The sequence below is a fragment of the Schistocerca gregaria genome, chromosome 4, assembly GCF_023897955.1.
Source record: "Schistocerca gregaria isolate iqSchGreg1 chromosome 4, iqSchGreg1.2, whole genome shotgun sequence".
NCBI lineage: Eukaryota > Metazoa > Arthropoda > Insecta > Orthoptera > Acrididae > Schistocerca > Schistocerca gregaria.
The window spans coordinates 490,878,595-490,890,765 of NC_064923.1; the positions used below are offsets into that span (position 1 = coordinate 490,878,595).

At 49.2% G+C, this 12,171-nt stretch overlaps 1 protein-coding gene across 1 annotated transcript in view; it reads right to left on the reverse strand.

Annotated features, from left to right (window-relative positions):
• Window positions 1-12,171, reverse strand: part of LOC126267779 (uncharacterized) — a 185,794-nt gene that overhangs the window by 31,169 nt on the left and 142,454 nt on the right. The window contains exon 6 of the mRNA XM_049973083.1: window positions 2,441-2,493. Within this exon, the coding sequence (XP_049829040.1) occupies window positions 2,441-2,493 (53 nt within the window). The remainder of the gene's footprint in view (window positions 1-2,440; window positions 2,494-12,171) is intronic.

Sequence of the window (12,171 nt, forward strand, 5' to 3'; positions counted from 1 at the left end):
TTGAGGTTCCACCAGACTGATACATTATCAGACATCCGAAATACGGTTAAAAAATAAAGGGAACTGCTGACTCGATCTCCCGACTTTTCATCTACATTGTGCAATGTTCACCTTTAACAGATACAGACAGCATTGTATTGTACAGTTTGAGCAGAAAGCAGCATTTCCTCCACATACTTCAGCATCTTACAGTGTTGCCAGATTAGGCATATGGCTAGACTTAGAATTCTGAAGCACAGCCAGTTTATTGTCGAAATAAGTGGGCCAGTCAGATTTAGTCTCTTCAGTAGGCAGCCAGCGGACAGGTTTTATTTTTATGACTGCGTATTATTCGGTGAACTGCAGCCAACACAGTGAACCGACAACTGTATTATCAGGTGCATTTGTTTGTCTGGGATCACACCTTTGGCTTGAAACTGTGGAGGATTTTGGGTATTGTAGGTGAAAAAGGAACCACCAACTTCCTTTCTTATGTTGTGGCTGGCTAGAATTAGCTGATCCACCACTGCAATCAGCTCTATCCTCAGAAACAACTGCAAACAACACTTTGCCTCTCTAACATGGACTCCAAAAGGCCCCACCTCTCAGCCTGTCTGCAGGTATAAACCTACTGCATTGCTCACACCTGTGCCTCAACATCACTGTGACCTCCAAAATCAATGCAAACTGCAGTGGTGCACAAATGTCTTCAAAGAGCAGAGTGGAAGAACATGGGTGCAGACTATCTATCACCAGCCAGGCAAACTGTTCCGCCTGTCTCATGTGAGCCATGCCTGATTACCAAGCCCCAACTGATAGATCAATCTGTCATGTGCACCACCAGCAGTCTCAGGAACAGGTAAGCCAGATTGGTGGGGCTCCTAGCGCCACTCCGCTCTGATTTCATTGTTCCATGCATAAATCAGGTCATTAATGACCCTAAGGGCTAACAAATGGGAGGCGCACAGGGGAGGGAGGGGGGGGGGATAGAAACTTAATATCATTTTCTAGCAATGATATCGATGCATATGGGAAGTCGAAAATACTCACAATGTTCAATTGGCCTCTTATCATGCCAGACTATCACAGTCATAGTAATGAAGTGCATAGTTAGAACCACTAACCAGCGGGGCAAAGTAAATGCCAGTACCATGTGGCTGGTATTCAGTTTGCAATGTCCTATGGATCTCTTTTATTCACCACACTGCTCACGTATAATGACTCTGCCGAGAGATATCACTGAACAAATAATGTTGTTTACCCACCATGGATACTGAATAGCAATTTTTGTATCAAATTAAGTGTGCCAATAATATGCAGCCAGTGGCAATCATGAAACATCCCATGGTGGCCACTACCAGAAAAATTTCTTGGAGTAATTTGAATTTCTTACTGTTAGTATCAAGGCCCATTGCAACTGAGGTGTCAGTTATATTGCGAGTGAAACAGAAAAGGAAATGACTTGTAATGGTGCAGAGTACCCTCTGCCAAGCACCATATGGTGGCCTGCTGAGTGTAGATGTAGATGTAGAAAGAAAGTTAGGAAAATCTGTGGCTGTAATTGTTTGGGGAAGACCTTGTGTTGCCCATCTTCAAATAATTTGTTTTCAGCAACAGCTCAGTGATATACATTATGCTCTGATGGTATTTTTTACATCATGTTCTCATTGACCAGCTTCATTCGTAACAGTGGCACAAATTGGCAGAGACTTCAACAAGAATGGCACATTTTATCAAGATTTGGTTAGCTTGTGCAAGAGAATAACTGCAGTGATCAGAAAAGTGGAGGACATTGAAAACTGTATAGATTAATTTTCAAATTTTCAAGACACCATGTTCCAGTATGAGACAAGAAAGATGTAAATTTAAGAGAAATACAACTCACATAACGAGCATTAAGAAATTCTAGCTTATACAGAGGGTTAACTACAATCTTTCTCAACAGGCACCAGCCACAAATCGAACAGGATGGTATAAAATGATTCTGGTACAACCTGCCCCACCAACACGTATCCTACAGTAGCTTGAGGAATAGAAATGTACATGTTCATGAAGATACCGGTATACTGCATTGCTGAGGCATTCCACTAGCTTTGCTTGTACTGAAATAAACATTCTTACAGATCACTGATAACTCTTCGAGCTCTGATACTTCAGCAATGACCAACAAACATCAGATGCTTCATTAACAAATGATAGTCGGCAATAGTATTCAAAGCTATTCTACATACACATTCATCCTAGAAGGCCTGACTCATAATTTGTTTTAATCAAAACAAGCATCATCTCGGACAGAACTGTACCATATAGATGATTTGCAGTAAAAGCTGTAGTCGAGGGAAGTTAAGTTTGATGAATACTAATGCTTTACATGTCTTTGGCGCATAATTTAGCAATAAAACATTTCAGAAATACGTCTATGTAGACGCCAGGATACTACAACAAAAGCCAGTGTACTTACTATGTGGTCTGCTTTGTGCTGGTTGACCTTCTGGTTGTGAAAGGCTTCTGAAACTGGTGGTTCAAACAAAAAGGTTTAATAAATTCTATCAGTTACATTTCTTTCATTAAAGAATTAATTGACATAAAATAAATTTACTTATAAACACAGACAGAAACAAAATCAAGTAAAGTGTATGATGAAAACTTTATATTAAAGCACACCTTCTATTAATACCAGTTATAATGTAGATGTGATAAATAAAATATACTGGTACAGAATGATAAATGAATGGAATGAAGTATTAGCCATACATAAATAACAGTTTCATACACATGTTATGCAGGCTGTAGATTGCATGTTACCATAATCATAGACTATTACACCTATGGAGACTGTGTCCTGGATAACAATTTCAATATTGCCCCCACTCCATAAGGTACAATTCATATCTGTATCGTTCTTAGCGGCAATTGAAGTAGTACTGTATATCCTTTTGGAAAATATGCTGTTTCCACCTATCACGACAGTTAGTCAATGTCAGTAGTGTAGATGAGACAAGATGCCATCTTATGTCTGACATATGGCCAATTGGAGGTAAGTGACACCCACATTCAAAGTGTAAATAATTGAAGGGGTAAAGGTAGAAGCTCACTGAATAGTAGAGTCACTGAGACATTAAAAAGGCACATGTACAAGATCAGAACTTTACTAGCTATTGTACGCAGTTGATCTGGAGTACACACACACACACACACACACACACACACACACACACACACACACACACACACACAGGTTTCTGTAAGGCTATATTTGTCTGGAACCCAGCCAAGCTGTCAGTCTTCTTTATGTACCTCCTATATTTTGTGAATTATTATCTTTATTCCTTAAGTTATTTAATTCCACCAGAAATTTCTCTTATCATACTTCAAGAATGTGTTGGTTCTGTGATAAATGTGTGTATCAGTATTTTCCCTGTTGGAAAAGTACATTTCCCTGAAATAGGGATGGCAAGAGAATGGTCTGGATAATACACTGGTTATGTCCCAGCCCTCTGATGCTGCATCAACACGCACTAGACATCTGGTCTCATCGTGTGCTGTTGCTCAGCAGACTGTTATGCTGCTGTCTGACATCCTCTAGTGGTTGCCTTACTCCTAGTCAAAGTCACTCCCACACTATAACTGTCAGTGTTTACAAGTCTGGTCACATTGTTACGCAATATTTCACTACACCATGGGAGATGGGATGCATAGCAATGAGATGACAGAAAAATTGGCAAGTGGCATCCTCCCACACAGACTAGCTCCCAAAAAAGCCCACACTCTAGGTACAATGCAATAGGTCCTAATTGGCCCTGCACTCACCATTTTTGGCATTGTGTCTTTGTATGGTTCATAGGTTCAGACATGAATATGTATATTCCTTCATGCGTAATTCATATGAATCTTTTGCCTCTACTGTAATTTATGAGTGAGATAGGCAAGTATGGTGTTTCTATATCACATCTAAAGTAGTGTTATTTTTTTGATTTTGTAATAATTTAATAAGAACACTTAATTAAAAGGTCTAAGGTCACCTGTGTCATTTAGAACATCATGAGTCCTACTGGTGATCATCGTACAGGGTGGGCATATGTAAACTTCCACTAACTGAGCCAATGCAGAAGGAAAATTATTTATCATATATGTACCTAATTTTACAGGAATGATAGTAAGATGGTGTTCAGCAGGCTTTGTGTTGTTAGTAGTGTTAGTTTCGTAATTTGATGTTAGGTGTTGATACTGATATGTTGATCTAGAGTTTAAGCACATTCATCGGTGTGCATTACAGTTGTGGAAGGTCAACATGGGCCTGGAAAAGGTGAGCAGTGCTTCTCTACTGTTGCTCTTCACAGATATTAACACATTGAAAGAATATAAGAAGGTCCACGGTCCTCTCCCCACACCAGGCTTGAAGAACAAAATTCGGAAGTTCAATTTAACTGGTCATTTGGGAATTGCTCCTGGGAGAAGCCAACCGCGAATTGGGCCACAAATAGTTCAAAGATTTACTGTTTCCAAAGTTGACAGTGCTGGGTACAATATTTAATTTCAAGCTGTGCACAGGCTGTATCATAACAGCTGAATATTCCATGACCTACCATTAGAAAAGTGGTCTTAACAATTGTGAAATGGTATCTTACAAACCTCAAATTACTTACCAGCTTTTGCCACATGATGCAGACATTCAAGTAGACTGCTCTTACATTTCTTGCAAGGGTTGAAATTGATGATATATGACTTTGGAAAACTTTCTGAAGTGATGAATCGCACTTTACGCTCACTGGGGCAGTGAATATTTGTAACTGCCTCTTATAGGGATTGTCACTGCCAATGAACACTCACGAAGTTCCCCTGCATAGTGAACATGTTGCTGTGTGGTGTGCCCTCAAGGCACAATTCATAGTTGCTTCATTTTTCTTTGAGGAACTTGGACCCAGTGGACCAAGGACATGCAGCATAAATGGCACACATGGACTAAACTCTTTTGGTAATGATGGAACTCCACCTTGCATTGCTTGTGAGGTCACTCCATTTCTCCATAACACATTTAGAGACAGCCGAATCATTGACTGATCACTCCAAACTGCAAGGTCATCAAGATCATCAGATTTGAGCCCATGTTCTTCTCAAGGACGCAGATTTACCGGAGGGTGACGCTAAGAAATTGTTACCCCAAGGTCCGGTACCGCCTAGACTATATGGACTCCCGAAGGTTCACAAAGAGGGGGTACCATTACGCCCCATTGTCAGCAACATCAGGGCACTTACATATTTGTTGGCCAAATACCTGACGGGAATATTAAGTCCTTATGTGGGTAAATGCCCTCATCACATCTGTAATTCCGTGGATTTTGTTAAACGCCTTGATAGCTTCAGGTTGGATGAGTCAGATATCATGGTGAGTTTTGACGTCGTTTCCTTGTTTACGAGGGTACCCCTGCGAGAGTCGCTAGAGTTGATTGGTCAGAGGTTTGACGAGAATACCACTGAACTTTTTAGGCATGTCCTGACTTCCACGTATTTTCTTTTTAATGGAGAATACTACGAACAAACGGAAGGAGTCGCCATGGGTAGCCCACTCTCACCGGTGGGAGCGAATTTGTACATGGAGAACTTCGAGGAGGAAGCCCTGTCGTCATCCGAATGGAAACCTACTTGCTTTTTCCGTTACGTGGATGAGCAAACGCATAGTTGTGACGACCACGGCGGACAGAGCCATCACACCGACGTCATCTCAGACGCCGTCGCACTCTGTTCCACCGCGCTACCGTGGCGCGGGGCTCGGACGGCGGAGGAAGCGCGCCGCGGGCGGAGGGTATTTAAATCTGCTGCCGCCGCGACCGAACCCAGCACACGCGACGCCGCACGCACTTGCGCTGTGGATGCCGAAGCGAGCGGACGCTCTTAGCTGACGCTACCGAGGCTATTCCTTTGTTTGGCGGTTGTGTTGCAATCGGCTGCGCGGGTTCACGCATTTGGCTTCTCGCCTTGCGTGTTCTCGTTCACCGGTGTTTCCTTTTTCCTTCTAGGTTCGGATCAGCCTGCTAGGGACTCAGGTGGCAAAATCCACGTGGCGTCACCCCACAATCTGAAAAGCAAAATCTGTCGTCTTTTCTAAAGAAGCAAAGTTGTCGTGTTGAAGTCGCGACATGGAGGAGGAGCTGCAACGAGACGATCGCTCCGGCGAGACGCAGGGCGCGGCGGATGGCCGTCCAAGGGAGGTTTCCCTAACGGCGGCAGCATCTGACCCGCCATCACCGACGAGGACGACGAGCGAGAGTGCTGCACGTGGCCGCCGTGATGGCGCGGAAATTTCCGCGAACGCACGGCGCCGCGCCCGCACACTCTCAGGACGGCGACGACGGCCAGAGCCGCCGGTTCCCCTAACAAAGGAGGAATTTGCCGCCGCCATCGCGCGCCTGACCGCAGAGGAGAGCTTCAGCTGCATGCAACGGCTGGCCACGGGGACGGAAGAGGTCAGGGTGGAGGTACTATTGAGACTCCGGTCCTTGGTGCCCGTGGACATGCGCGCACATGTCGTAACCGCCACGACAGCTGCCGTGCCAGCAGTCACGCCGGCCACAGCGGCCTCCACGCCATCGCCAGCGTGCAGTCTGGCAGAACCGGACAAGCCTGCAGAGGTCGAGCAAACCTCACGGAAGCACCCAGCCCCGGCCGTAGAGGACACTCCCTCCCCCCAGGCAAGTTCCGGTCGCGCCAGGCGGAAGAATAGGGCGCGCCGTAGGACGACCACGTCACCGAGGCAACCCGATGGAGAAGGCTTCATCGCGCCTCCCCGGCGCCACACAGCGAGAGCCAGGGCGTTCGAACTGGTGACGCCAGAAGCGGTCCAGGCTGCAAACCGGTTCGCGGGCCTGCCGGAAGTAGCCGAGACCGACGGGGACGGGACACAGCCGACCACGGCGACGAAACCGCCCCGCCGCCCGCCGCATATCTCTATTCAGTTTCCCGGCAGCTATACCGAGCTGAGGGACAAGCTGTACGCTGTCGCAAAACCGCGAAAGATGATCGCGGGCAACGACACGTACAAGGTTGGACCAGACTGCATTGAGGACCACGCGAAACTCATGCAGCTCTGCGAATCGGAAAAGTGGCACTGCTTTACGCAGAGCACCGATCAGCTGAAGCAGCTGAAGGCAGTCATTCGCCATCTGCCAATGAAGATGGAACCGGAGTTCCTACAGCGGCAGCTGGAAGAGATCGGCTTCCAGACCCGCCACATCGGCTTTATGAAGTCACCCAGGACCCACAGGGACATGCCCTTGTTCCTAGTGGTTCTGGTTGACAACGTTGACAACCGGAAAATTTTTCAGGTTGACAGCATTGCCGACTTCGACGTAAAAGTCGAACCACTCCGTGCAAAAGGCAGGCGAGCCCAGTGCTTCAACTGCCAACGCATGGACCATGTGTTCAAATTTTGCAGGATGCCGGAGCGCTGCTGCAAATGCGGAGAGCAACACCAGTCGCGGGACTGCCCCAAGAAGAAAGAAGACCGGCCGACGTGCTGCAATTGCGGCAGGGACCACGTCGCGTGCTACCGAGGGTGCGTCGCCTTCAAGCGAGGGAAGCGCGCCAGCCGCGTAAACCCGGGTCGCAGCTTTGCGGACGCTGCTAAGGGGAAGCCGGCCGCCCCCTCCGAGCGGCCTGGGCCGCTAGCGGGGGAGGCCGCACCGGCACCGCAGCCGTCGCAGCTGCCCTCGCCGGCGGTGCCGCCTGCGGTCGGGGGTGTCGGCTTGCCGGCGCCCGCGGCTGCTAGGATGGTTGCCGCCCGCGCAGGGCGTTCTCGGCACGCCGCTCCGCTGCCGACTAAGGGAAACGTCGCGATGGAGACGAACCTTCCCGAAACAGTGAACGATGACACCACCGAGCTGGCCGCGCTTCTGCAGTCGCTCAACCAGCTGATGACTCAGCTACCGGTGCTCGTGGGAGCAGTGACGGCGGCCCTCCAGGCCACCGCCGGGAGAAGCCAGCCCTAATATGGATAACTACCATATTTATGGGTTAACCATTTGCACGTTCAACGCTCGGGGTCTCCACCCTCAGCAGGGCGAGTTTCGCCAATTCCTACGGGACGAGGCGGTCGACATCTGCCTTGTGCAGGAGACCTTCCTCAAACCCGGGGTCGACGTGCGAGCAGCAAACTTTTGCTGCTACCGAGATGACAGAGCCACCCATGGGGGCGGCACTGCCATCTACGTGAGGAAGTCCCTGCGCCACCACCGAGTTCAACTGCCGGCGCTCAACGCGCTGGAAGCCACGGGAGTGGCCGTCAACACCACCGCCGGAAAGATTCTTTTCGTGTCGGTCTATCGGCAGCCTAGCAGACCGCTAGACGAAGCCGACTTCGACGTCCTGCTGTCGCTGGAGGGGCGAGTTTTCATTGCCGGCGATTTCAATGCGAAACACACCGAATGGAATTCGCGAACTGTTAGCCGCAGCGGGCACCGCCTCTCCCGCGTTGTTCACCGCAACGGCGCGATCACCGTGGGGCCGTTTGACCCCACGATCTTCCCTGCACGGGGACAGCCCGACGTGCTCGATATTGCCCTTCTGAAGGGCATCGGGCATTTCGCGACCGCTGAGACGCGGAACGCTCTCTCCTCCGACCACGTACCGGTCATTTTTGGCCTCGACGTGACCGGAACTTCTCTTCCGAACTGCTCGAGGACGCGCCAAACCCCACCGTCGTAGGGGCAGACGCCGCCCTAGCATTCTTCATCCGAAAAATACTCCGAGCAGCTGAGGAAGCCACGCCGAGACGTCGCCAAGGAACACGAGACTTGTCGCGACAGCTACCACGCCCTATATTGGACGCGATCACCGAGAAGAACCGACTGTTTCGTGAATGGCAGCTCACTCGCCTACCACACACGAAGCGCCGATTAAACCGCATGAGACGGGAAATCAAGGCAGCAGTCGAGCATCACCGGAACCAGGAATGGGAAGACCTTGTGTCTACCCTCAATCCTGAGGATGGCAGTGCATGGAGGGTGGTAAAGTCCTTCCTACGCCGGCGACAGCGAATACCGCCTTTACAGGTCGGGAACGACTTCGCCAGCGACCCCGACGCGAAAGCCAGCGTCCTGGCTGACGCCTTTGCAGCCAACTTCACACCGATGGCCGACGTCATCGACGACGACCACATACGGCGAGTCCACGAGCAACTGCCAACCTTCCGCGGCGCAAGGGAGGAAGGCGCTGAACCCCAAGAAGGCCGGAGGCAGCGATGGCGTCACAAACCTCCTGCTGAAGAACCTTCCACCGGGCCTACACCGGCAACTTGCCGATGTTTTCAACGAGATTCTCCGATCGGGTGACTACCCCTCTGCGTGGAAACACGCGGAGGTCGTGGCCATCCTGAAATCTGGCAAGGACCCACGCCAGGCATCGAGCTACCGACCCATCAGCCTACTCCCGTCCCTCTCGAAAGTTTTCGAGAGGCTGTACGCGAGAAGACTGATGCGACACGTCACCCAGGAGGGCATCATCCCGGACGAGCAGTTCGGATTCCGAGAAGAGCATGCCACTTCCCACCAGCTGTTGCGGGTGGTAGAACCGGCCATGAGGGCACTGGAGACAAGGGAATTCCTTGGCGCAGTGTTCCTCGACGTCTCCCGAGCGTTTGACTCGGTGTGGCACGACGGTCTCGAGTTCAAACTCTTTGAGCAATGGATACCGACGTCTCACATGACGTTGCTGCGGTCGTACCTGTCCGAACGAACCTTCCACGTGAGGGCTGACGACGGTACGTCCACAGACCGGCAGATACGTGCAGGGGTGCCGCAGGGGTCGGTTCTCGGCCCCTCGCTGTACTCCCTGTACACTGCAGACGCGCCGAAAGTGGCAGGAGTCGAACTGGCGCTGTATGCTGATGATACAGCCCTGTTCACGCGGAGCATGAATGCCCAGGTGCTGAGAAACCGCCTCCAACGCGGGTGCGACGCCTTGGGCTCATGGGCAACAAAGTGGCGGTTGAAATTCAACGCCACAAAGAGCCAGGCAGTCGTCTTCACTCGAAGACTTCTGCCAACAGGGCTTACGCCGCTCGAAATCCTGGGAGAACCCATCCCATGGAGTGGGACGGCAAAATACCTAGGGGTTACCCTAGACCGCAGGCTCACCTGGAAGCATCACATCCGTGATGTGAAAGGGAGAGCAGTTGGACGCCTCCGCGCCCTGTATCCACTGCTAAACCCGCAGTCGACTTTGCCACCGCAACACGACATCACGCTTTACCTAACATTGGTTCACCCACTGTTAGAGTATGCGGCCGTGGTCTGGGGGAAAGCCGCAGATGCTCACATTGTGACTCTGCAACGGATACAGAACCGCGCCCTGAAGACTGCTATGCATCTTCCAAGGCGCTTTTCGACGCGCCAACTCCACGAGGACACCGGAATCCTGCCTCTTCGAGAAAGGTTCCGCGCCATCGCCAGGAAATTCTATGAGAGGACGGAACACTCCCGCAACCGGCTCATCCGTGGACTGGGCCAACAACCACATCACAGGCCAACCACGCGCTGGCCTGACCTGCTGAGGGATTAAGTTTTACTAATCCCCCAGCAGAGTGTGTTACTTTTTCTCTTACAGGTCACACCAGCATGGAAAATTCGACAAGTGTGTTAATATATTTTTCTTTTCTCTTCCACAGGAACCGCAGGAATGACAAATCTGTCTAGACTGCACCATTCTCGAGCCAAGGATCGGCTCGTCTTTACAGCGTCAGCGTCAGCGACCGAACCCAGTTCCCCCTGAGCAGCCATAGCGTACGGATCTCCGTGCCGGCGCGTTCACAGGAGCTCAGTCCGTCAGTTCACCTGATGATGGCGACATGTTTGATCGCCGAAATATTGTGCCCGTTGGACACTATAGACCGGCAGTACACCCGTGGATATTTTGATTAGCACTTATAAGTTTAACTGAGAAAGCAACAGTGATATCTTCTAAAAATAGTAGCTTACCTATAAATTTTGCATTGGTAATTTTTTGCTTGAAGTTTAACTTGAGTAACAATGAATAGATTCAAGTTGCCATCAAGTGCTCAAATACTAGATATTTCAAAGTGTAACTGTCAATAGTAACATTGAAAAAATAAGCACCTCAATACCTGCACAGATTAGAAAGACCCTCTTGGATACTACAATATTCCAGTTCCATACAAAATGCGATAACTAACCAAAATGCCTAAACTTCAATCAGTCTTACAAATGACCAAATTTTCCATGCTGCAAAAAAGTCACCAAATGAGAAAATCAAGCTGGAAGATTGTGGAAAGAAACTGGAAAAAAACAAAGACAAACACAATAACTTACAGGTAAAGGTGAGGCATAAATGCCCCACAGTCATTATCAAATTTTGTTTACGACTGATTTTCCAGTACCACATTGTAGAGAAGTTATTTCATGTTGTCAGAACAAGACAAAGCCAGGGCAAAATCACCACAGGCGCAAAGGTGCGAGCTGGTGCCAGTGCTGTGGAGACTCGCCATTGCGCAAGTTCCACCTGCGCCACAGGTTATTCTAAGGATGAAGATATCAACTTCGCCTTGGCCCATTGACGGCCGAGTACAATTACCCAACGACCAGACAAAACAGACAGAAGCCTAGTGGGAAGATAGAAAGCAGCTCTCGCCCACTGGTTACAGATCATCTTCCAGAGCTGTCTTGGACGGGGAACGTCGTTTAGTGAACTCTTAGAATTGAACACAGTTGTTGTAATTGCATTTGCTGTGTACTGTGAAGTTTACCTACAACTATTTGCATTTAGACATTGACGGCTATTTCTTGTGTTATATAAAAGCAATATTCCAGACTTCATTATTCAGCTAGTCACCTTTATTTCATTTGTGTGACTGTTCTCCTATCATGTTACCTGACCCAGGGCACAGCTGTCTTATAGTGGGACGGAGAAATTGTCTCGCGGTGTACTGCACCAGAAGCCATTCCACGGACTCAGAGACTCGGCCAACCGTAACAACAGTGGCAACTCAGCCTCCACAACAGAAGCGACGAGGCATTTACAAAAGTGGCGACTAGCAGTGGCGGATTTACATATACACTCCCGGAAATTGAAACAAGAACACCGTGAATTCATTGTCCCAGGAAGGGGAAACTTTATTGACACATTCCTGGGGTCAGATACATCACATGATCACACTGACAGAACCACAGGCACATAGACACA